Here is a 24,035-nt window from a genome sequence, read left to right as displayed (position 1 = left end):
TGAGGCATAGGCTACTTGCCGGTGCTTTACAAATTCAAATATAATTCAACCGTGCCCGGTGAAACTAGGTCGAATATGAGGCAAGAGTAATCCTATCGGGTAATATGGACACGTGATCTCGCGACGCGAAAATGATTGCCGCGCCGCGCCACGTTCTTGTCCTTACGTTGGTTTCTGTCGTCGACATTCATTTCGAGAATTGTACGAAAAACGGGGGACTCAGTACAGTATGAACATATAAGACATATAACGCATTGAAATCAGATTGATAAACCGGATCCCATCCAGCGACCAACAATTTGCCCCTCATCTGAATATACCTACGCCCGCCAATATCGACCAGAACCTGATTCACACAAAGTATTCCACATGGCTGGGTCATTTTCAAAGAAAGGCTCGACGCCATCTAAACAGCCCTTCAGGTCCAAGCAACAAGGCTCTGTGAAACGGAACAGCAGTCTCCTGAACTTTTTTCAGAAGGCGGACGGCCCGCCGCAAGCCACATCTCGACAGTCTCGGATTACGCAATTTGCAACGAAAGCAGACCGACCGACGGGTAACGGACAGGGCAGCTCGTCTTTCCGGCGGGAAGATAGCTCGAAGAGTAACGGCGGTGGCGGGTTGTTCTTAGATGATCGGAATGGAAAGAAACCGGCCTCAATAGATCCTAGTACGCCTCCGCGGTCCCGGTCCCGGACACCTGATGATATCTGGGGTGAAGATGATGGAGACCTCGTGGCTCCAAAGGAGGAGGAGAGATATAACGAGAATGGGTCTGCGGTTAAGAAGCGTAAGGTCCAGTCAGAGTCATCCTCTCCTCGGACCGATCAGGTGAAGGATGAAGTCTCTTCGACAACGCCTGCACCCGCAAAATCGCGACAGGTCAGCGGGCCGTTTATCGATGAGTCTGATAGTGAGGAGGATATGGGGGCGTTTGGAGATTTAGATGACGAGCCAGCAGTCTTGACAAAGGCCGAAGCCAAGAAGGATGCAACAGGCGTTGATAATGACCGGAACGATGATGATCGAACTTCCGATGTCGCCATACCACCATTGGTAAGAGAAGCCACGAGCCATATCGAAGATGATGAACTTGCGAATTTTGACGATCTAGAAGAGGACGATTTCGGAGGGGAAGAAGGACTCTTAGACCAGGAAAACGACGACGACGAAGAAGGACCCGAAGAGACGATATTTGGTTTCGACGACTCGAACGATTTGCCAGCTCTAGAGGAGTGCGATGTGGATCCTGGCGGTATTGTAGCAGTGTGCCCAATATGCCAGATCGAGTTGGTAGGCTTGAGTGACGTTGTAAGGCGCTCTCTTGATTTGGACTATTTACAGGTTACATGCTAATAGTAGTAGGACGTGTCGGTGCATGTCAATGATTGCCTTGATGGGAAACCTAGCACTGTTTTGCCAAAACTGAAGCCCGACACAGCAGCAATGGCGCAGACGCGCGCGGAACTCGCTTCCATTGCAAGACCACCACAAAATGATCCATATTCCTCCGGCACATCCAAGACAGCATCCGCTTTCTCGAAGCTTATGGCAGGTAACGCGGAAGATGCAGCATGGACAGTCGCGGCGGCCAGGGAAGTTCAGTCTAGGGGCAAGCAGGCATATCAACGAACTTGCCCATTCTACAAGATTATTCCGGGGTTCTCGATCTGTGTGGATGCTTTTCGTTATGGAGCAGTCGAAGGATGCAATGCCTACTTTTTGAGCCACTACCATAGTGACCACTACATAGGCCTCACGGCCTCTTGGCGCCATGGTCCCATCTACTGCAGCAAAGCTACTGGCAATCTAGTTCGCCAACAGCTCAAGGTAGACCCGCGATGGGTGGTGGATTTAGAATTCGAGAAGACTACAGAGGTCCCCAATACTGGGGTTCAAGTTACTTTGATCGAGGCCAATCATTGTCCCGGAAGCGCCCTCTTTCTCTTTGAGAAGGCCATGGGGTCTGGCCCGTCCAAGAGGATTCAGCGGGTTCTGCATTGTGGCGATTTCCGAGCATCTCCGACCCATGTGCAACACGCCCTTCTTCGCCCCGAGGTGGTCGACTCCGTCACGGGACAGAAACGACAACAAAGGATAGACGTGTGCTACTTGGATACTACGTATCTGAGTCCCAAGTACTCCTTTCCTAGTCAAATCGATGTCATCGAAGCCTGCGCGGAACTCTGTGTTAGCCTTGACCGAGGCGAGGACGAAGGCCCTGCGCCGTGGCAGTCACAAAAGGCAAGTAAAGGAGGCGGGAGTATCATGAGTAAATTTTTCAACTCTGTCACGGGATCGGGAAAGACAGAGGAGAGATCGTCTCGCCCGCAAGGCCGATTGTTGGTCGTCATCGGCACGTATAGTATCGGTAAAGAGCGCATATGTCTAGCCATTGCCCGAGCCTTGAAGAGCAAGATTTATGCCACTACGGGCAAGCAACGAGTGTGTGCTTGCCTGGAGGATGCCGAGCTTTCTTCGTTGTTAACGGACAACCCTGTGGAGGCCCAGGTGCATATGCAGACGCTGTTCGAGATCCGCGCTGAAACGCTGGCCGACTACCTGGATTCGATGAAGCCGCACTTCACTCGCGTGGTAGGATTCCGCCCGACAGGATGGACATACCGTCCACCCACAGAGAGGATGTTGGACAACCCGCCCGTCTCGACGGTGCTACATTCTGCTCATTGGAAGACGCCTTTCACCGCACGCGACCTGGTGCCGCAGCGCGGAAGTACGCGTGAAAGCGCGTGCTTTGGAGTGCCGTACAGCGAACACAGCTCGTTTCGGGAACTGACGATGTTCTGTTGTGCGCTCCGGATCGGACGGGTGATCCCTACGGTAAACGTCGGCAGCCGGAAAAGTCGGGAGCGAATGAAGGCATGGGTTGAGCGATGGGAGGCGGAGAAGAGGAAGAGTGGATTGTATCGGGTGGAAGGGGACCGGTGGTAGAGTGAAAGATTTTTGGCGAAGAAGACTTGTACATATTCATACACCGGCAGTATATTGTGGAGCATACGACCTATGCTAGGACCAGCTACATTTTCACCAGCCGTAGAGGGAGACTTGCATTATGGTACTTCGTATCTGCACATCATCGATACAACGTGACGTATCATATGCATCCCGACATCACATATTTGTATATAGTACCTCCATACCTTGCTGAAATAAAATAGAATACAATTGGGAGTCCTTTGCACCTTGGCGACCTAACAACGTAGCAAACCTACATACTAATTACGAATACATCTGTTGTCCACCGCGACGCCACCAAATGTGTAGTCGAATTATTACTGGTGGTGTACCGGCCACCACCAATGGGAGAGGCGGGAAAGGTAAGAAGGATGACCACATTAGTAGTTTGGCTCAAAGCTAATCGAATGTGCTTCACCAGTGATGGACTTGAAGGCGACCAACAGAACCGTGGGCAAGCATGAGCGGTCAATCATGACTCGTGACTGGCAGGGGCACGTTAACCGAGAGCAGAAGCGGGGGATCGGAGGCCAACATCGGCTGCTTAAGAACCGCAAGTCAACCCCAGACTTCCCGAATTTGACTTCCGTCGGTTGGATAGCCTCGGGGAAGCCTCGTTGCCGCTAGACCCATAAATATTGACCATCAGCCATAGTCCTGATGAGGATTATAGAGAGACATGATATGATTCTTCGACCATTAGAGTGATTCGTATTATTTTTCTTTTCTTTTTTTTTTCCCTGAGATCTTTGTTTCTCTTTCGATTCTCTGTTGACAGCATTCTTCACCTTTCAACAATTTCTCAGGCGTGGAGTTGATTGATTCTTGACGGCAATCATTCACTTATCTCTTACCAAACAAGGTTAGTGGCAACGGTTACCAACTGATTCTCCACGATCATCCCGTTATGGTTTAATTCTGAATCCTTTCGCCAATACTAACGCACCTCCCTGGTTTAGCTTCTTAATTGTCCTGCATTATACCGTCTTGCTGGAAGAGTACAACAAGGACAACACCCGCCATGATTGCCGAGCTCCTGACGCCAACCGGCGCAGCGTATGTGCTCACCGCCGCCGTATTCGTGTACTATATCCTGCCCTACCTGCAGCTATGGCGCTTACGCGATATACCCTCGCCCGGCTTCGCCGCATTCTCCAACCTGTGGTTGATGTTGCAAGCCCGCCAGGGGCACCGCTTCATCACTGTCGACAACGCCCATAAGAAATATGGCAAACTCGTGCGCATTGCACCCAGGCATATCTCCATTGCCGACGACGAGGCTATTCAGGCTGTTTACGGACACGGAAATGGATTCCTTAAGGCGTATGTCTCTTCCTTTCTTCACTATTCCCCTAGACAATCAACATCCTCTGCGGATGCAAATTCCGCCAACAAAACAACATTACAAAAAACTGATAACAATATAGTGACTTCTACGATGCCTTCGTCTCTATCCGCCGCGGTCTCTTCAACACCCGCGACCGCGCTGAACACACCCGTAAGCGCAAGACCGTGAGCCACACCTTCTCCATGAAATCCATCGGCCAATTCGAACAATACATCCATGGAAATGCCGAGCTCTTCGTGAAACAATGGAACCGCCTCGCCGATACCCAAGCTAACCCCAAGACCGGCTACGCGACCCTGGACGCCCTGAACTGGTTCAACTACCTCGCCTTCGACATCATTGGTGACCTCGCCTTTGGTGCCCCCTTCGGTATGCTCGAGAAGGGCCAGGACATCGCTGAAATGCGCTTGAACCCGAACGACAAGCCCAGCTATGTGCAGGCCGTCGAAGTCCTCAACCGCCGTGGTGAAGTCTCTGCTACCCTGGGTGCCTGCCCCAGTCTCATTCCCTGGGCGAAGTTTATCCCCGACCGCTTCTTCAAGGATGGACTCGAGGCTGTGCAGAATCTGGCTGGTATTGCGGTCGCGCGGGTGAATGAGCGTCTTCGTCCGGAGGTTATGGCGAACAACACTCGTGTGGATTTGCTGGCTCGTCTTATGGAGGGCAAGGATTCCAATGGAAACAAGCTTGGCCGCGAGGAACTTACAGCCGAGGCGCTCACGCAGCTGATTGCCGGTTCTGATACTACGAGTAACACCTCCTGTGCTATTTTGTACTGGTGTCTGCGCACTCCTGGGGTTATTGAGAAGCTGCACAAGGTGCTCGACGAGTCGATTCCCAAGGATGTGGATGTGCCCGTTCACGCAATGGTTAAGGATATCCCCTAGTATGTCATTCTCCTTCACTCCCGTTCCCCCCCTTACACTACTTGTCCTGGCCAAAAGCTAACTAAGAAAAAAGTCTCCAATGGGTCATCTGGGAAACAATGCGTATCCATAGCACTTCCGCCATGGGCCTTCCCCGTGAAATTCCCGCCGGCAACCCCCCCGTCACAATCTCAGGCCATACCTTCTACCCTGGCGATGTCGTCTCCGTGCCCAGCTACACCATCCACCGCTCCAAGGAAATCTGGGGTCCCGATGCTGAGCAGTTCGTCCCCGAGCGCTGGGATCCCAAGCGTCTGACTGCCCGCCAGAAGGCCGCTTTCATCCCCTTCAGCACTGGTCCCCGCGCCTGCGTCGGCCGGAACGTCGCGGAGATGGAGCTGCTCGTCATCTGTGGAACTGTCTTCCGGTTGTTTGACTTTGAAATTCAGCAGGATGGACCCATGGAGACGAGAGAGGGATTCCTCCGCAAGCCTCTGGGACTCATGGTTGGAATGAAGAGGAGACGTGTTGCTGCTTAAGCTCCGGGAGGGGTGACAAAGAAAGCTTCGGGTGAAACTTTGGGTGGACTAGTAAAATTGGATGTAAATATGCTGTATGATTTGAAATTGTGCGATGGTCAATGAATTTCTACTTTTGAATCTGTTCTTGATGACTGAGGTTCATATGTATATATGATGAATGGCCCTCTGGCTTTTTTTTAGTTTTTTTCTTTCAGTTGGCATATCAAGATCGCACATTAGGAGTATTGTAGATTGATCGGATCTGTTTTCCGGCTATGATTCAATTGAACATAATCTTACTATTAAAGATCATGAAGTGTACAGCACTAGTGAGAGATAAGAAGCTAATGTTCAATGAATCATTAGGGCTAAATCAATACTCACATCAACATGCCACGAAAGAACAATATAGCAGATAGGATCATTGAAGGGCAATTTCTAGTAACGCTACCGCCAGCTGAGCATCATTCCATTATCTGAACGGAATTCCCGAAGAATTAGCCAGAGACACTCGCCCCAGACCACACACCAACCTCTCATTCCGCCCGGTACAAACTCTCCAAACGAACTATCATCACCAACACACCCCCAGCATCGAGGACGACAACCTCATCCGCGGAATCCAGTCTCACGACGATGAGCAACCACGAGAGCCGTCCATCCACAGCCCGTGAATTCCTCCTCCAGCAATCCTTGTCTATGTCAAGGCCGCCCTTCTTCTGTTATGGGTCTACAGGCCCACAGCTCTGAGGGAAGATATCATGCGATGGGGGTTGGTTGCACCAGTGATATCATCGGGATTAGAGCGCACTGAACCTTGGGGGGGGGGGGGGGGGGGGTATCTGGATCAAGTCTGGGGAGATGGTGGATATGTCTACCTCATTTGATGCAGATTGAGCCGGAACAGAGGTCTAGAAGGCGTAGGGGAGAGAGAGAGAGAGAGAAGCAGAGAGAATTTGTCGCTGGGGAGGACACGGCATGTGCTGTCCCAATTTCAGGGCCCATACTGTATTCCTTCTGGCTTTTCTAGTCCTATGGTGCAATACTAACTTCGAAAAATAAAGATGAGCAGAAAGATTGCGGATGGCGTGACGGAAGGAAGCTTTGTTCGAACAGCAGAGTCAAGTCAAAGGCATCTCTACAATGCTTGCTTATAGGTCTAAAGCCACTATTATGTACGGGGTCGTCAATGCATGAACTGTTGTTGTTATAGAAGTTCGAAAAGAGCACTTCGCGAACAGTGGATTGACGTCATGGCTCTTTCGGTAGAAGGGACATGGAGTCAGTCAGTTATGATCTTTAGACGAAGGCCCCTGACAGGTCATGACGAGTTCACTCTAACATAAGCTAAGTTTGTCGGACTTCCGTCGGGGCGCGCCGGCATTATCCGTGCACTTGGATTGGAAAGATGAAGATGTGCATGTATAACTCCTGCTAGTCAGTCTAGCTTGGAGATTAAATGGAGTGATTGGTGGGCTATTGAATATCTTATCTTAACTTGGCACATGGATGTATAGATAAGCCAAGTCTCGTTGCTGGAATTAAGATCAACATACGGAAAAGCCTCGGAATCTTGGATCTGATGTAACTTGGGGGCGGGGAATATAACAAGCACTTCTTGATAATGCTAATAACGGAGATCCTTTTATGCTGTGGAATATAGTAGAGGTTTACAGTTGTTATTATACGTACTCAGCTGGAAATTCCATGACCATGTAACAAGGCCATCAAGAATGGACATCACTCATTATATAAAACATTCACACTACATCATTCATAACCAGGTGGCCTAGGATGGCAGGAGTAATAGATAAATACATTACGTTACTTCAACAACCTCTTCTTCCCAAGACATTATGCACGTGATCACCATGACGCCGGGCCGAATTTCTCTCCAGTAATTTCTACGGCTGTGCCGGAAGCATCCATGGTATCTGCCGCGATACGAGTGCCCCACCAATCTGGGAATGTGGTGCGAGTCAGTTGCAGGCAAAGGAAGATGACGATCGTGGATAGTGTGAGGCCGACATCGAGCCCGGCAGATAGGACGTAGTTGTACTGCATCCACCAGCCCCGCCAGCGGCTGCGAATCCACTTGTTGAAGATAAAGCCAACGATGCCCCAGCTGAGGTAGTTGAGCGGTGTAGCAGGGGGGATCAATCCGGCACCGGTGAAGATTAGAGGCGCGCTGAGGTAGCGGATCTTGCTTCGGGGCCATATACGGGCGCCCAGATAGATCAGAATGGGCAACGCAGCGCCAGCGAGCCAGAACCACATCAGGCCGGAATAGAGCTGGCCGGGTGAGAACATGCGAGCGGGACCAATGACTCCCCAGATGACGGAGGCGTTGAAGAAAACGCGGCCGTTTGGACAGGTGTAGTGGTTCGCTTGGCCCAGCTCACAAACCCCGTCGATCGATCCTAACGCCCAGTTCATGACGGCAATCTGGACGATCGACGTCCACAGGGTGGCGACCATCTGGGCGGCAAATGTAACTCGGGGAGGAATTTTCATATAGTGACCTGTACAAGAATTAGTCACGGAACCGGGGTCATCTAAGGCTGAAACTGACCGAGTTTCATGTCTTGGCAGAAGTATAAGCCCTGGGACATGGATATATAGCCAAATGTTTTGAAAAGCATCATGGCCATTGGCTTTCCTGGCTGCATGTAGCCGATCACAAACTCTGTCAAAACATTAAGTCCCAGCTGGATGTTTGTGGCTGCCTGGACAATTCCAACAGGCAGAGTCCACACAATGGCCATGATCAAGGCGACAAAGAAGGCCCACCAACTCAGGTGAGTAGGGTATCCGAGTGACACGCCCAGACCTATACCCATCATGGTCAAAAAGAGTGCACCGTACCACCACAGTGGTACAGGCTTGAAGCGAGCCATAAGACGGGCGTGGACATCATCCTCGGTCTTGTGAAAAGTCTTGAGACGAGCCAAGATCTCCTTGCCATGAAATAGTATCGCATGCAGAAGGACGGATATAACGCCAGCAAAGCTCAAACCATAGCACAGAGCGAATGTCGTTGATAGAAAGAGAGGCGAGTACTCCTTGTACTTGGCCTCATCGAAGGTAAACTCTGGCGTCAAAATTCTGGACACCTCGTATTCCTTCCCGAGGTTATCATAGCTGCTGGAGTCACTGATGGGCAAATGCTTGAACCAATAGGCATTGCTGTAGTGTAGACCAATAGTACAAAACCAGTAGAACACTACCATGCCAATAAGGGTGTTTGCATGCGCATGCCACGGCGAGATCAATGGGCTGAAGTTGAATCCCGAGATCTGGGTCCAGTCAAAGGTGATAGGGAGTAAAGACAAGCCCGTCCAGCCGCCGAAGAGCTGGTTGACGACAGGGCTCTGGGGCTTGATCCACGTCACCCAGGCGAAAACGCTGAGGAAGGGGGCAATATAACCAGGGAACCAATACCAGACAAAAGATCCGATCAAACAGTACAAAAACATGCGATATCTGCCGATTGTCCAGCCAGCGACCTTTCGTGGGTCGGGGAGAGTGCGATCGTGCAGTGCGCTAAAAATGGATGTATTGATGAGCGTCGATGGCCAAATCATGGCTGCTGGGGCGACCAGGAATCGGTGAAAGAAGCCTGCAAAGCCAAAGCCCAACATCTGAGTACATATACACAAGAGGAGCTCATAGCCCCACCCGAACCGCTGCTTGTAGAAGGCTCGTTGGGCAACTATGATATCGGTGGCATAGGCAGTACCGCCACCAAAAGAAGCATTAGCCATCAGGACTGCAATGGCGTGTTCCTTTTTGCTAAAAGGGCCGGGGTTCAGATTGAACTTGAGACCAAACACAGTGAAAGTTTTGTTTGGTAGCAACATAGCCCAAGCTACACCAATTGGGTAGGCCACAACCTGAACAACATACGAAGGAATAACAATGTACGGCTGCCGCAGAGAGAACAGCATGTTCATTCCCGATGCAACGGTGGATAGGACTAGGCCAATGACCCAGGCGCGGATGGTATTGGTATGACCACCCTCGTCGTAGTTGGGGACGGCTGCACGGACTTCTGGATATGGAGAATTGTCAATGAGCTCCTGGGCGGCTTCTGCTGCATCTTTGTCGTCAATATCGTCGGTGACATCTTCGGGCAAGTTTGGATCCCATTGATGATCCTTCTTCAGTTGCTTCAGATGGGAAATGGCCGCATCCGGTGCTGCTTCATCGATGGCCGCTCCGGTGGTCACGGCCACAGTGGGTTCAGTCTCTTTCTCCTTCATTGTGGCGCGTGACAGGGAGACGACACCACCAGAGTGCGTTGATATGAGAGGATGGCGGTGTTTGCACCGACCATCCAACTGGAGAAGAGAGGAAAAGTAAAGGGGTAAGCTCGCTAAGAGAGCGTTGGGATGTGGAAAGGAAAGGAAGAGTGCTGAAGGCAGTTACCCCATATAAATGATATGATGGCAATCTGGTCCTTGCCAAAATGGTGGGGGACAGTAGCTATGTCCGATGGTAGCCCGACATCTTATCGTCTATGCATGGACAAATTAATTAATTATAAATGGAACCAGCGCTATCAAATCATCCCAAAGCCACTAAATTCCTGTGTAGGTTCCGATGTAACCCCGGCTCAGACACCAAAGCTTCCACTTCCCAAAGCTCGTCTTTCTAACCATACCGATGTTGGGTAAGACATACAAAGTGAACCTCCACACAAAGAGAGAACAATAGGGCCATTTTATCGTGCTGACAGAACGGCCACTCGGGCAATCTCACATGAACACAATATTTTGATTATGCAGATCAGCTCTGAAGACTCCCCAGGCTTCAACAACTTGTACAATCCGGCCACAGTATGGAAGGAAATCTCCGCAGATCGGCACTGTTTTGCTATATCGGCTGATGGCTGAGCCCTGATAGGCTCCCTCAGCTATCCAGTGGACATGACGCTAGGACTCCTGGACCAGTTCTCTGACCTACTGCATCTTCGTGAGTGGCCATTGAGTAATGGACCTGACCACGACCCGGAGTGGCGTTCCTATGCATGTTTCACCGCAACCAGCGCTAGGGAGATAGAAGGCCGGATCAAGGAGTAATTGAAATTAGTCGCGAAATGCGTCGGGCGTCCGGTCCGTATCTGGGGTATTAAGCATTGGATTTCTTGCGCTAACTCGGTGGAGGGTGGTGGGGGCCAATCTGCAACTGTAGCCTATGGGTGGCGTAGATGCGATACCGATAGGGGGAATGGGTTGATACGAGGCGTGAGACCCCGGCACTCCCACCCGCCCAAGCTTGTTCCTGATAAGCAATGGACACACCACCGCAAACCCCAACACCAAATGAATGGTCCAGTCCACCGAAGAGAAACATCATTTGATCACGATATCTGTGGCAAAGTCTGCGTGACCTGCTTGGGGGCCTGCCTAGCGTCGTTTAGACAATATACTATGCGGGGCCAATACGAATTGAAGATATCGCGACTCGCGAGGCCTCGGTTAACCCGGGAATAAGAATGGCAAATCTTCGGAGGTTGTCTGGCTATAACCCTAACCGCTTCTGAAAGTTAACTCCGTCTTAGCTTCAACTTGGCGGGCTTGATAAGGCCCATGCAACAGAGTGGAGCCAATCGCCAGCTCTTCTCGAAGTCTGGTTCAACCCCAGGTGCGGGAGCGATAGGGCGATGTAACGTGGCCCAAAAATTGGCACTCTTTGCACCCAATTTCCTTCCTATTCTGGGGTCATGATCCATGAATGGTGGTTTGGATCTCCCCTAGAAACTTATGGGAGACATAGCACACTGTGTTTGTCCAAGGTCGGCCTTTGTTCAAAATACCGCCACAGGAAGGTTTGTCCTACTGTGGGATAACTAACGAAGCCTAGAGCAAATTATAGCACGAAGAATCCTTCCCATAATCCGGGCGCAGATGAATAGATAACATCATTAGCGACCAGTTTATGTGCCTTGAACACCCGCACGGACATCGATGTAAGGTATCCTTTTTGGTCTAACCTTGATTTTTGGCCTGGACTTCTGTATTTGGCAGGTGCGAAGATAGAACATTGTTCTAGCGCAGAAGACACTAAGACGTGGGACTCAGCAACGGCCAGATTCGGCTATGATGCAGCTAGTGGCCTCAATGCATATGCCCGCACTAGACCTCATTCGCAGCTACATCGTCAGAGCGTCCTATGAGGCTGTCCCACTATGTTGGCGAAGGGGGCAAGGCCACATGGCGAATGGATACCGTCGGATGCCAGGTATCAACAAACTCGACAAGCCATGTGTCTTGCATATTTCTTGTTATGGTTATGCGAATGGCAGGTGAAATATGATTGCCATGCTCTATAGTGATTGAGTGTGAGCATGGCATCGTCTAGGCAACTGTAGCGCTGTGAGCTAAAAGGGTCAATCGCAGGCAGGCCCACTCCTACATTGAAATCAGAAGGCGCGATAAACCGACATCTGGGACCAGGTTTGTCGCATTTACCGAAGCACCTGTGGTCCTCCTGCGACGGTGTCTATGTTAGTCCGGTACTACTATTCAGTCTAAGCCATTGGCGCCGACCGGGAAGTTATTAGCGCTAGATGGCAGCTCCTATCGATGACCAACCTGAGCCATACGGCTCAGTCGGAGGGTAGAGCCCGTCATCGCCCAAGGCCCATTCAAAATCAGCCAGAAACTGGTCATCAAACAGGACAGGCTCATGACGTTCCATCAGGCCAATCGGTGCAGTTACCACCCCACCGGTGCTATCTCGATTGGAATCAATCCCTATGCCGATGATAAGCTTCACCATGAGGGGTAAGATGAAAGAAACATACCATCCGGCGCATTCCCCTGGGAGGGGAACCCTGACCGACACTGGGGGTCATGCTCTTCCCGCCACCACCATACTGCATCCACCACAGGACTAAGCGTCAGTCGACTACGGATCCGAAGCGTTGGGAAGTCGCTCCCGTCGGACTTGCGAAAGGCCTTTGTACTATTCCAAAGTTGATTTAATACAATAACCGTTTTCGCCGCAGCGTCATTGTTCTGGACAGACATCTGCTTAAGAAGATTAATTGCCATAAAGAAACATGATCGAGCCCTCTCAAGATCTAACCCAGGTAACGCGGGGCCCTTGAGTATCCGCAAGAGGGCTATTGAGGCGAGGAGCAGCGCAAAATACAACTCCAGAGGAGTTGTGGCAAGATTCAGGGGGGTTCGGCTTAAATCTTGAACGGACTCGGTAACCAAACAGGCGGTAGATAGGAGACGCTGGATGCACCCCGTCGAGAATAATGTTTGGCTTTTGAAAAAGTGCAACATTTGAATGCTTAGACGACAAATGATGGTTTGGATCCGGTCATGCGCTAGATGGCAGTGAGCTTCTCCCGTACTAATGTAGGGGAGGATCAGTATTACCTTGACTTATCTGTGTCTCCAGATCAGTGACCTGGTTCTCAAATGTACGCAACAGGATATCTAAAGCTCTTTCTTGCTCTAGGGACATTGTTCGTACCCCGATCTCAAGAACAGCCGCACTACAACGGGCAACCAGCTCCTGACATTTCCTTTCCAAGACGAGTGACGGCGATAGCTTCTGAACATCCACTTCGCGTTGTCCAAAGTCCTGCTCTAGTTCCATAAAAGAGCGAGGCGGGTGTCCCTTTATTGAACAGGCACTAGCATATCTTAGCACCTCGCAGGCAAGGTGGTGGTTTGCACTTTACCGTTGGTACACAATGACACAGCGTGCCCAAAGCTCTGACCGCCGCATCAGTTCCGCCTCCGATGGGGCAGGAATCCTTTTCTTAGTGAACTCGTGGCTCGACATGGGGATATGAAGCCCGTTCTGCATGGCAATATGCAGCATACTACCACTTAACGGAAAAGTTAATTCGGGCCTTGTATTATCCTTCGGCAGTGGCCATGTGAGGAAGAGCAGCAAGGCCTGGATTATATGCCAGGGGGCCGATGTCGACGCAAGTGAAAGTAAAGCCATGTCTGTAATGCTTGGTGTGAGCGCCGTAAGCAATGTCGGATTTTTTGGGTACGTCCTGCATGCGACCCCGATGACAGCCCAAAATAGGAAGGGGCATTGTGCATAGTATGTGTTGGGGGTGGTTAATGGGTCCAACACGGGTAGGAACTGAGCGTATTGGTCAAAGAACCTGGTCTCTATTAGATGGTACAGCAACAGCTATCGTAAGCTAGGTGCGTACAGTTGAAATATTTCGTCTATTTCTTCTCCATTGACCTCAACACCACTCAAAGTACGTGGCACTGTCGGATCCGAAGCCCGCTCTCCTGGAGCATATTCCGCTTGTGGTAGGGGCGGCCCTAAGGAGAGTGAAGGAACTGATGTTTCAGCATAGGAGGCTGGAGGTGACTGTGATTGAGGTGTTAAGTGGAGGCCAGCTTCAGTCCCCGTGGAATGCACACCCATTTCCGCAGCAGCTGTCAGCATGGCGATAGGTGAAGGCTGAGGGAGAGCACTTTGTGAAGACCTCAATCTCTTCCGCAACTCATCTGTCTCCTGTTCCAATTCTGAAAGTCGTCTTTTCCAGTCAATCTCTGTATGGACTTCTGATGCTAAGAAAGCCCCTTTGCCTACTCACTGGCGTTTGTGTTCTCTCCGGAATGGATCGGAGATTATGCACTGTGCTTTCATCTTGACACACCTGGTGCATGGCCGATCAGGGTTAAGGTATGCATCGCATCGAGCCTAGAGACGCCAGGATTAGTAAAATTTCGTAGTTATGGTCATTTTAGATAACTTCATAGTATAAGAGTAAAATGGAGAGCCTGGTACTAGATGACTCGCCTTTTGCTGCCTGCACTCGGTGCAAGCTTTCTTGCTCCGTTTCGATGGCCTTTCGAAGCGTTAGTGGGATGCTATCGTGGCAGCACTGTTGAGCATAAGTTCATCGCTTACATCGCATTATCTTGATCATCCATTCTATTCAAACAATCGATTGCACTCTAAACCTGGCAGACTGACAATGTAGTATCGGGGGAGATGAATGTTGATGGCACCACGGTGAGAGAATATTAACAGAAAAAGGCACGGAGATAGGACCACAATCTCCGCAAGCTTACTTTCTGATTAACTACCAAATACGGCATAACAGATAAATACAGACGAGATAGATGTAAGTATATTGCTCAGTGACATGGTATATATGTAGTTTTTATGCACATATTAAATTCTATGTACACAGGCATGGAAGCCGCATTAGCTTGTAGTGAACCTCCAAGATTGTATACAATATAGTACAGGATCTACGGAGGAGTTTTGCCTCAGTAACTCCCTAAATTACTTGGTGCCTTAGGCCAATGTTATCATCCGCTCATCACCTGCCATTTCGCTAAAGAAGATTAATTACGATGTACCAAGGCGAAGGTGCTTTTTATTTTGATAATTTCAATGCTAATATGTAGTAGTAATAGAATCGTGTTCATAGGGTCCTGCTAATAAAGACATCCCGGTACCGGCCTGCCATGTCGGCTGTTGCCGACAGGGCGGTGGTTCGAGTTTCCGGTCCCGGCTTGTCTGTTTCTGGACAGCAATCAACAATGATGAGTCTGGGTTGTACTTCTTTCGTTGGTTCTTCTTGGAGAAATCGTATAAAAAATTCATGATACATTTCATTCAAGTGGAATTTTTGTTTATTTTTTTTTAAGTCTCCTCTAGATTTAGTTTTCTTTGTGCGTTGTGTTTGGGATATTTTGAAATATATATTTGCTATTGTAGCTGCCTACGGAATGCATCACGTTGGGTATTAAGGACAAGGGGTATATTTAGTATAGTCATCGTAGGAAGAAAATAGACCAAACAAACCACCAAGGAAAAATAAAAAAAATAAAAAAAATAATATAAAAAGAACAAGAAAAGAAAAAAAAGAAAGAAACAAAAAGAAATGCCATAAGTAGCAAGTCTATTCACCCGGAGCATTATAAGAAACCCTACTACGGATAGATCATAGAGCTCTCGCGAGGAATGTCACACGTCACGTAGGACAAGGAGCATGAGGCCTCTCCTTTTCTGGGCAGATCAGGTATGTGAGGTCATCTGTAAGACACACTAGCGACATGGGCGATGCGTTATTTTCAGGGGCCCAGGATGCCTCTTGCGCAGCGTTGCAATATGGGGTGTGATCCCCAGAGGCAAACCAAAACACTCCACAAACAGCTTCCTGCTGGTCTCGCAATGCTACTTTCATACCGACCGTAGATTCTCACATACTGGATCCTAAGGCTATAAACGGGCGTCACGACATGGAGGGTAGTGATCAAGGAGACATTCGGGGCTCGTTGTGCATTTCTCTGGAGACCGTATACTGATGGTTCTAGGCTTCTTTAGACTTGATTGAGTATAACGTGAGTAACCCATTAGCAGTGCGGATATAAGACTCGATTGGATAGCTCCACTCCAAATAGAGCATCAGTTTGATCAATATAGCGCGCCGCAAGGAGTGTTAGACCGGAGGGAGGTTGTGCCACAACCGTTTCATGAACGGAGTTATGCCCAGTCCTGAAGAGATGGTATAGCGAATGTAGGAATTGATGACGGCTCCCAATTCGGGGGTGTGCGTCAGTATTACTCGGTAGTCTACGGATGTGCCATACTATTAGCTCTACTGGAGGCCGATGACCAATGTCCCACTCTGGATGTATTCGTGAAGCTTCTCTAGCATTAGGCACAATCCAAGTACTAACCAAGTAGATTTGTGTCAATGACGATTATTGGAAGTATCAGTGCTCGACTGCAATGCATATGGTTCCATGTATCTAGAAGACCAGTCAACACTTCCAAAGCCTGTAAGAACTAATTGTCTGTGGCAAGCGAAACAACAATGGTTCCTCTTTATGGTAAATAACCTTAAGCCCGAGAAGCGGATCCATGTCGCGGCGAATGCATTCAGAATGATATCAGCGGGGAGAACATGGGGGGTTATAATATATACAATTAATATACAAGAAATTAGAGGAGATGAAAACCAGTTCCATCTTGATTGCCCAAAGCAGTTCTGCTGTTCCATATGAATGACAACTTGCCATCGATTTATGAATCGAAATGTGCCTCAGACATTGAATAGATATTAATGGCGAAGCAGCTGTCATAATATCCCAAGCAGGAGGGGAAATAACAGGGGATCAACCCGTCAGGGGGCGTCGGATAATACGAATAAACATTCACACTCGTTTTAGTGACCATCCAAAACCCCGGGGTGAAGTAGAATAACTTGAATGGTAAGGAAGCTCTACTGCGCAAGCTGCCAAGCGATACTACACCTGAGGGTGTCAAACAGGGGCAGGTGTTAGAGGTAATACCTCCGATAATAGACATCGATCAATTTAGCTTTTGACAAACAGCCTAGGGCCGTGCCCTGAACAGTTTAGATCTCATGAGCTCTAAATCTCGTCCTAATGCTAATTAAAACGATCTTATGGGGATACCTCGTGGAGCACTAGAACCCCAAGGTGGTCTGTTAATTCCGATAGACGTGAGCGGTCCCTGCTGCATGGATCTGTTCAGCATTCTCCTCTGGCGTACAAGCTGACCTTGCTGTAGACGATGGAGTTATTGACCCTGAGACGACGCAGTGTTTAGATTGAATGTTAGCTGACCCTGAGGTTGGAAGTAAGAAGATTCGGGCCAACACCTGCAGCTAGAAGGATTTGCCATTTTTCAAAGTCCCTAATCAATTAGATAGCATTGGACACTGCCCTAAGAAGAAGCTTTGAGTTTTGGAAGGAACTAGTTAGTAGAGTGGAGCAATATGACATATACTATTAACAAGAGACATGTCTCCATCTGTTTACGGTTTACATTTGACCAGCTGAGTTCGCTAGGATCTGCAATCGCGGCCTATACAACTGGCAGTCTAATGACTGTCTCCGAATACTGACTGGGATAATCATACGAGCTTCTCATAGCGTCAGCCACCCAGAACGTATAGGGTCATAGCTGTACTTGCTGCAGTGTTCTCCCACGCGCCTCTAAATCCTGTAGATCCGTTGAGATATGGGCATGGGCGAGTCACAGCGAACGTTGTGTATGGTACAGGTAATCCGAATGGTACCGCTGGTGGATGATCTCTCACCTCTCTTTATACAGCATCTTGGAGTGAGATGCAAAGAAGCTTCCTGTCAGACAGTCAAACAACGACAAGGAAAGCTGACCTATATTTACAGGGGCCCGGCGACGAACTATGACCCCGCAACTGAGTTGATCAAAGAAGTACAAGATCGTTGGTCACATAAGATGGTTCTATCAAGCACGGGTAATGGCAACGGAAACCCGCCAAATCTATCTTTAATGACTCAGAACGAAAGGGCAAATGGTAGATGCCCAAAGGGATGACGTCCATTGCTCTCTAAAGCGCAGGGGAGGGGCCGGAGAATCCCTAGTGAGTGTGAGAGAATCTTGGATAACCCCCCTGAATTATGTTGATTAGATGGGTACTTCATTTTTAAGACCGCATAGAGGGGCATTGCATGATATGCAGCTAATGAAAGCCTACTGTGATGTGACAGCGGGCCTGGACTGACGATCCGTGTGTTTCTCACCGCGTTAGTCCATGTACATACATTAGACCCCGCCGAACGAAAACTGTAGAGAAAAGGGCAGAGACGTGTTCATTAGCCGAGCCATGTTGGAGATCCGTTCGGCCGCTCTCGGGATCCAAAATGACAAATTCTTGCATAAAGGGAAAGGGATTGGCTTAAGATAGTCTCTGGATCAAGGTTTGCGACCGGCTGAAGTGGCTCGTTCGGTACTACCGACTGTGTACTATCAGAATCAGCCATCAAATAATCATGATCTAAGCTCCTTCCGAGTGGGGTATGTTGCAGATCAAATGGATTAGTGGATTATGGAGGGGTTTGCAATGTACATAGCTGAGATGTGGGGATTGTCATGGCCCGAAAGTTGCTCTGGGAGGATTGTATTGTTCAATTGATGGGGATTAGATTGAGGGAGATGCAAAGTTTACAAACGCAGGAAGGGATTCGTTCTGCCGACGACAATTGAGTGAGTTGAGGGAGCCCGAAGTACTCCGTACACACATAACAAAGCGAGAAGAGAGAGAAAGAAAGAGGTAAAGAGTTAGTTTGGTGGAACCCGAGAGAACGTGACCGACTGGCCAATTCCAGCAGAGTTCAACCCGTGACGCAAAGACCCTCCCTTCAGCTTTGCCCCTCATCGCCCTCTTCCATCCATTTGGATTCATTCCCAGCGATTGATTCACCTTGCTTCCCCCCTCCCTCCACTTGGTTCAACCGCAATGACAAATACCCCTACCAGTGGATTCTTTCTTTCCCACCCAATGTAGCAATGCCACCCACGGCTGAGCAAGAGTTGGTTTCCTTTCCCCGAATCGAGATTCAGGTGAATGACCGGGGGACCATGGAGGGTTATAAATACCCCCCGAGGTGCCATCATTCCTCGAAGGTCCCCAACTCATGAGCACCTTGTTCGCCTGACTCTACTCCGTACCCCAATCAACTTTAGCCCGATCCGATTTGTGACGTCAGAATGCCTTTGTCCGGCCACTGTCTCTGCAAAGCCGTCACCTACACGGTTAACCAAGACGAGCCGCTCATAACCGCGTACGACCACTGCGACGATTGTCAGCGTCAGAGTGGATCAACGTATTGTATGTGTGATCGTGTTTGCAGCACCCATCCTCGGTGTCTATCATAATATAAGCCACACCAGACCATGGGCTAATATCTCTCGCTTCACAGCTCTCGTCGCGGTCGTTCTTAAGAACAATTTAAAGATCAATGGACCCACCAAGAGCTACGCAGGAACTGGATCTTCAGGCCACCCAGTTCACCGAATTTTCTGTTCGGAGTGTGGCTCCCCTATTGCCCATGACCCCGAAGCTGCCCCAGAGATCATCGCCCTGAAGGCCGGAACCCTTGATGTGGAGATCAAGAAGAACCTGAAGCCTGTACGAGTCCCCGATATCCTTATGACAGGATAGGCTGCCCTTTGCTTCCTCAGCTAACGCGAGATGTCTGTTTAGGACACCGAAATCTGGACCGCCAGCAAGCTTCCTTTCTGCCAGGAGCATCTCGCGAAGCCTTTCGAGCACATGCCAACGCAATAAATGCTCCATGGAAAATGAATGATTTCCAGTGGACACAATAGTCTTGACGATACATAGTGTATGACCTATCTAATGAATGAAACTCTGATGGCAATTTTGATATTTGCACTCTGTATAACTTAGTATGCTGCGTACATGCACCGCCAAATCCCAGGTCTGATCGGTGGACTGTAATAGTTAGCTGTCATGTTCAAGCCACTTTTCATTGAAAGAAAATTGAACTGTATGCTCCCTACCCTTTCAAATTCTGACAGTTCCTGAATATCAAGGCTACGCCAAGTCTTGGGTTCAGAAATGGGTTAGTTCCACCAATATTCGACCGGCGATATACTGGACTTGTGGGAGTGACGGAAAATCTCCCGGTTGCTTGGCAAGGCTATTCATTTGGTACCGTCTCAGAATACCACCCGCTACTGACAGAAAATATTTGGCCAGCGACGGAAGAATGTGTGGCAGTATATATGGCAACCTATAAAGTGGATGACTCCCGCGTTCTCGAGAAGACGATTGTCACTCGGATGTACGAAGCTTCTTGTGCATAACTTGAGAGTGAAGATCGCCCTTGAAACCTGGTGAGTTTCGTTACTGCATGTGTCAAAGGCCGCCGCAACCTCCAATGCCGTCAGGGATCCTTCATATCACCGACTCTCGGACGAAGCAGAAGTACGAAATTCCGATCAGGCGAAATGTGGTGTTTGCAACTGATCTCAAGAGTATCAAGGCACCAGGAGCTGGTACAGACCGAGCAGATCATGTGGCTGGTGGGCTGCGGGTGCACGATCCAGGGCTACAGAATACAACGGTGATAGAGTCAGCTATAAGTTATTCGTACGACAAAGAACATGACGAGACAGTGCACAGACTGACGTGTGTAGTGATCATGAAAGAGGCGTGCTTCTCTTTCGCGGTTACACCCTGGCCCAGTTATGGGACAGCGACTTCGAGGACATGTTGCATCTACTCGTTTGGGGCACATATCCAACACGGCAGCAGAAGAAAGATTTAAACCGAAAGCTTGCACACCAGATGCTAACTGTCCCGGAAAGTGTGCATCGAACAATCCGAGAACTTCCGTAAGGGCACTTGTGATTATGGCCTTGTTCAATGACTGACCCTGAGCCTATAGCCGGGCAACATCTCCATTGCCGCTGATCCTGGCTGGGCTCTCGGCATATCTGGCGTGCTTTCCAGACACAATTCCCGCATCAACACATGCGAATCTTTACCAAGGAAACCTGCATAATGTCGATCATGCGGTTATCCGAACTGTAGCCGCATATGGTGTTATTTTTGGTCTGGTAAATAGTCATCGGAAGGGCATTGATTTCCAACCGCCATCGCCGGAGAATAGCTTCTGCGAGAATTTATTTACTATGGCTGGGCTGGTGGATCAGACTTCCAGTCGCCCAGATCCAGTTAAGCTGTCGTGTTTCCGGCGCTTTGCCATGCTGAATGCCGACCATGGCATGGCTCTGGCTGCATTCGCAACATTAGTGACAGCATCCTCGTTGACGGATCCTATCTCCTGCTTGATCAGTGCGGTAGCAGCCGCATATGGGCCCCTGCACTTTGGTGCTACTGTGTCTGCCCAGCGTACGCTCCGAGAGATCGGAAGCACAGACAAGGTTCCCGAGTTTATCGAGGACGTAAAGGCCGGGCGAACGAAGCTCTTTGGATATGGACATCGCTCATACAAGGGTCATGATCCCAGAGTTCGTCCAATCCAGTCAATCCTGAAGGACCTGGACTTATCATCGAATAATCATTTGAAAATAGCCGAACGCATAGAGGAAATAGCCTCAGCGGACGAGTATTTCTGCCGCAGAGGTCTGTACCCTAATGCTGACTTTTATGGTAACTTTGTCTTCACCGCGATGTACGCTACGGGTTCCACAGATGAATTACGCCATGGCAGCTGACCAGTGATTAGTGGCTTCGACCCAGATATGATTCCAGCTGCTATGTTGACACAGCGTATAATAGGGTTAATGGCCCATTGGCGGGAATACATGTGTATGTGCTGATTGCGGTGAGATAACGGAGCATTCTAACTCATGGCAGTGACACACGGCAAGCTGTTTCGACCATCACACGTATACACTGGTGAAACGGAGGATAACAAGCCATTGTCAAAGATTTAAGTGTATGAGCTGTAAGGATTACCTTTGTCTACCACACAGTAACATGATTGCTTCTCAGAAGGGTTTATGCTTTGAGGCTTCTGCCAGTTTAGCACAAGAGAATGCAATCCAATGAACCAGGTACTCAACAAGCTTTATGATGGCGCTTGAAGCGAAAGCCTTTGCACGATAGTTACTGTATATAGTAGACCCCATGAATCCTCAATAGACATACGCCTTCATGCCAAAGAAGAGCCAAGGCGAGATGACCAACAGCCAGGGAGCCTTGGTAGAAAGGCCACCTACCGAAACCACACCCCTTTTACAATCTCATCCTGGAGCAGAGCGATATTCAGTCTTCACTACCAGACAAAAGCGGCTAATCATTCTGACAGCAGCCATAGCGTCGACGTTCTCCCCTATCTCGGCTAACATCTACTACCCAGCCCTCAATTCTATAGCTGCCGATCTGGATGTAACCAGTTCTCAAATCAACTTAACTATAACCACATACATGGTACTTCATCCTTCTCACCAGTACCCACTGAGGAGTTTCGTCTTTACTCAAACCTACAATACATGCAGATATGTCAAGGCTTAGCACCAACCCTCACAGGCTCGTTCGCAGACCAAGCTGGCCGCCGCCCGGCCTACATCATCTGCTTTTTGATCTATATAACAAGCAACATTGCCCTAGCCCTACAACGCAGTTATCCCATGCTTCTGGTCCTTCGCGCGGTCCAGAGCAGTGGCAGCAGTGGCACTGTGGCCTTAGCATCGGCCATCGCTGCTGATATCATCACCTCCGCCGAACGGGGAACATATATGAGCATTACCTCCCTAGGGAATATCCTTGCACCATCACTAGGGCCTCTCATAGGTGGTGTTTTGAGCGAGTATCTAGGATGGCAATACATATTCTGGTTCCTAGCAATGTCATCCACCATCTTCTTCATCCCTCTCGTACTATTCTTTCCAGAAACATGTCGGACCATTGTTGGAGACGGCTCAATCCCGGGATCAAGATGGAACAAATCTATCCTCAATTGGTGGATCTCTAAACGTTCCTACAGAGAGCCTATTACTACTCCCCCTACCAACCCAGGACCGGTCCTCCAAAAACAACTACCGAAAAAGAGGATCAGCCCCCTATCTACAATTTCTCTTCTCTTCCACCTCCCAACTAGCCTCATCCTCATATCCAACGGCCTTGTCTTTGCAAGCTACTACGCCATAACAGCCGGTCTACCTTCCCAGCTCAGATCTATCTATGGGCTAAGTGACTTGAATATCGGCTTAAGCTTCTTCCCAATGGGCGCCGGCACCCTCCTAAGCGCGACATTCAACGGGATAATCGTAGACTGGAATTACCGGCGAATGATGGCAAAGGACAGGCAGGACATGGACTACTCTGATGTCGAGAGGGCTCGATTGGGAGTTGGGGGACCGATAGCTGTATGCACATACACCCCCATAAGGCCTCGTGTTCAGACCACGCCTGTCATTATATTCTAATATGAAGAAAGCTCATAGCTCCCCTCCCGATCCTCCTCTACGCCCTCACAACGTCAACAACCAATCCACCACCCCTCACGCTAACCCTAACACTGATTTTTACTATATCTTTCACCCTAACAGCCACGTACAACATCCTAAACATCCTTCTCGTGGACCTCCACTACACAACACCAGCAACAATAATGGCGACAAATAACCTCGTCCGATGCTCCCTAGGCGCAGCAGCAACAGCCCTTGTACACCCCTGTATCCAGCGCTGGGGCGCCAGGGCAACATATTGTGGCGTGGCAGTGGTCGTACTAAGCGTCGTCCCTTTGTTATGGATGGTGTGGACATGGGGCTTACAGTGGAGGAAGAAATGATAGTGTATAGTTACCTAGCACTATTTGTGCAGCACAGCCCAATCCCCGGGGCCTGATTGTTGGTGTTTGCTCAGATTCGATCTGATCTTGTACGCCTCGCCATCTCCTTCTCGCTTTCCTTCTCTATGTCCTATTCGTGGTTTATGATTTTTCCAATATTTCTAGGTGGTCATTACCCCAAAGCACAGATCAACTGTCTTGTTCGTTATGATTAATTGCCGTGGCTTCAACG

General features: G+C 49.3%; 6 protein-coding genes across 6 annotated transcripts; 4 read left to right on the top strand and 2 right to left on the bottom strand.

Annotated features, from left to right (window-relative positions):
* Positions 1-369: 369 nt before the first annotated feature.
* ANOM_008240 (DNA cross-link repair protein PSO2) lies at positions 370-2,952 on the top strand (the record flags this gene model as incomplete). Its single annotated transcript, XM_015553496.1, has 2 exons — positions 370-1,311; positions 1,366-2,952. 2 exons carry the CDS (start codon positions 370-372, stop codon positions 2,950-2,952), a joined length of 2,529 nt encoding a protein of 842 aa, XP_015405444.1.
* Positions 2,953-3,997: 1,045 nt separating this feature from the next.
* Positions 3,998-5,729, top strand: ANOM_008239 (cytochrome P450; the record flags this gene model as incomplete). The annotated part of the gene is made up of 3 exons (XM_015553495.1): positions 3,998-4,299; positions 4,404-5,210; positions 5,285-5,729. The coding sequence occupies 3 exons, from the start codon at positions 3,998-4,000 to the stop codon at positions 5,727-5,729; spliced, it is 1,554 nt and encodes a 517-aa protein (XP_015405440.1).
* Positions 5,730-7,577: 1,848 nt separating this feature from the next.
* optB (small oligopeptide transporter, OPT family) lies at positions 7,578-9,973 on the bottom strand (the record flags this gene model as incomplete). Its single annotated transcript, XM_015553494.1, has 2 exons — positions 7,578-8,233; positions 8,284-9,973. 2 exons carry the CDS (start codon positions 9,971-9,973, stop codon positions 7,578-7,580), a joined length of 2,346 nt encoding a protein of 781 aa, XP_015405439.1.
* Positions 9,974-12,278: 2,305 nt separating this feature from the next.
* Positions 12,279-14,150, bottom strand: ANOM_008237 (uncharacterized protein; the record flags this gene model as incomplete). The annotated part of the gene is made up of 5 exons (XM_015553493.1): positions 12,279-12,469; positions 12,520-13,053; positions 13,106-13,365; positions 13,414-13,854; positions 13,906-14,150. The coding sequence occupies 5 exons, from the start codon at positions 14,148-14,150 to the stop codon at positions 12,279-12,281; spliced, it is 1,671 nt and encodes a 556-aa protein (XP_015405435.1).
* A 4,990-nt stretch (positions 14,151-19,140) lies between these two features.
* On the top strand, positions 19,141-19,898 carry ANOM_008236 (GFA family protein). The gene is made up of 3 exons (XM_015553492.1): positions 19,141-19,344; positions 19,436-19,644; positions 19,720-19,898. The coding sequence occupies exons 1-3, from the start codon at positions 19,224-19,226 to the stop codon at positions 19,801-19,803; spliced, it is 414 nt and encodes a 137-aa protein (XP_015405432.1). The 5' UTR covers positions 19,141-19,223; the 3' UTR covers positions 19,804-19,898.
* A 521-nt stretch (positions 19,899-20,419) lies between these two features.
* ANOM_008235 (uncharacterized protein) lies at positions 20,420-23,438 on the top strand (the record flags this gene model as incomplete). The annotated part of the gene is made up of 7 exons (XM_015553491.1): positions 20,420-20,613; positions 20,679-20,876; positions 20,930-21,679; positions 21,734-21,816; positions 21,865-21,896; positions 22,153-22,440; positions 22,509-23,438. The coding sequence occupies 7 exons, from the start codon at positions 20,420-20,422 to the stop codon at positions 23,436-23,438; spliced, it is 2,475 nt and encodes an 824-aa protein (XP_015405434.1).
* Positions 23,439-24,035: the final 597 nt, after the last annotated feature.

This window comes from Aspergillus nomiae (assembly GCF_001204775.2).
Source record: "Aspergillus nomiae NRRL 13137 chromosome Unknown contig00203, whole genome shotgun sequence".
NCBI lineage: Eukaryota > Fungi > Ascomycota > Eurotiomycetes > Eurotiales > Aspergillaceae > Aspergillus > Aspergillus nomiae.
Note: the sequence above shows the minus strand (reverse complement) of the source record. Positions and strands in the feature narration are given on the sequence as shown.

What these genes read in the sequence shown, in the direction of transcription:
- ANOM_008236 (XM_015553492.1), top strand. Translation starts at nt 19,224, where the DNA reads ATGCCTTTGTCCGGCCACTGTCTCTGCAAAGCCGTCACCTACACGGTT. An exon ending in TCAGAGTGGATCAACGTATT is followed by an intron (nt 19,345 to 19,435) that starts GTATGTGTGATC and finishes CTCGCTTCACAG; the next exon opens with CTCTCGTCGCGGTCGTTCTT. An exon ending in TCAAGAAGAACCTGAAGCCT is followed by an intron (nt 19,645 to 19,719) that starts GTACGAGTCCCC and finishes ATGTCTGTTTAG; the next exon opens with GACACCGAAATCTGGACCGC.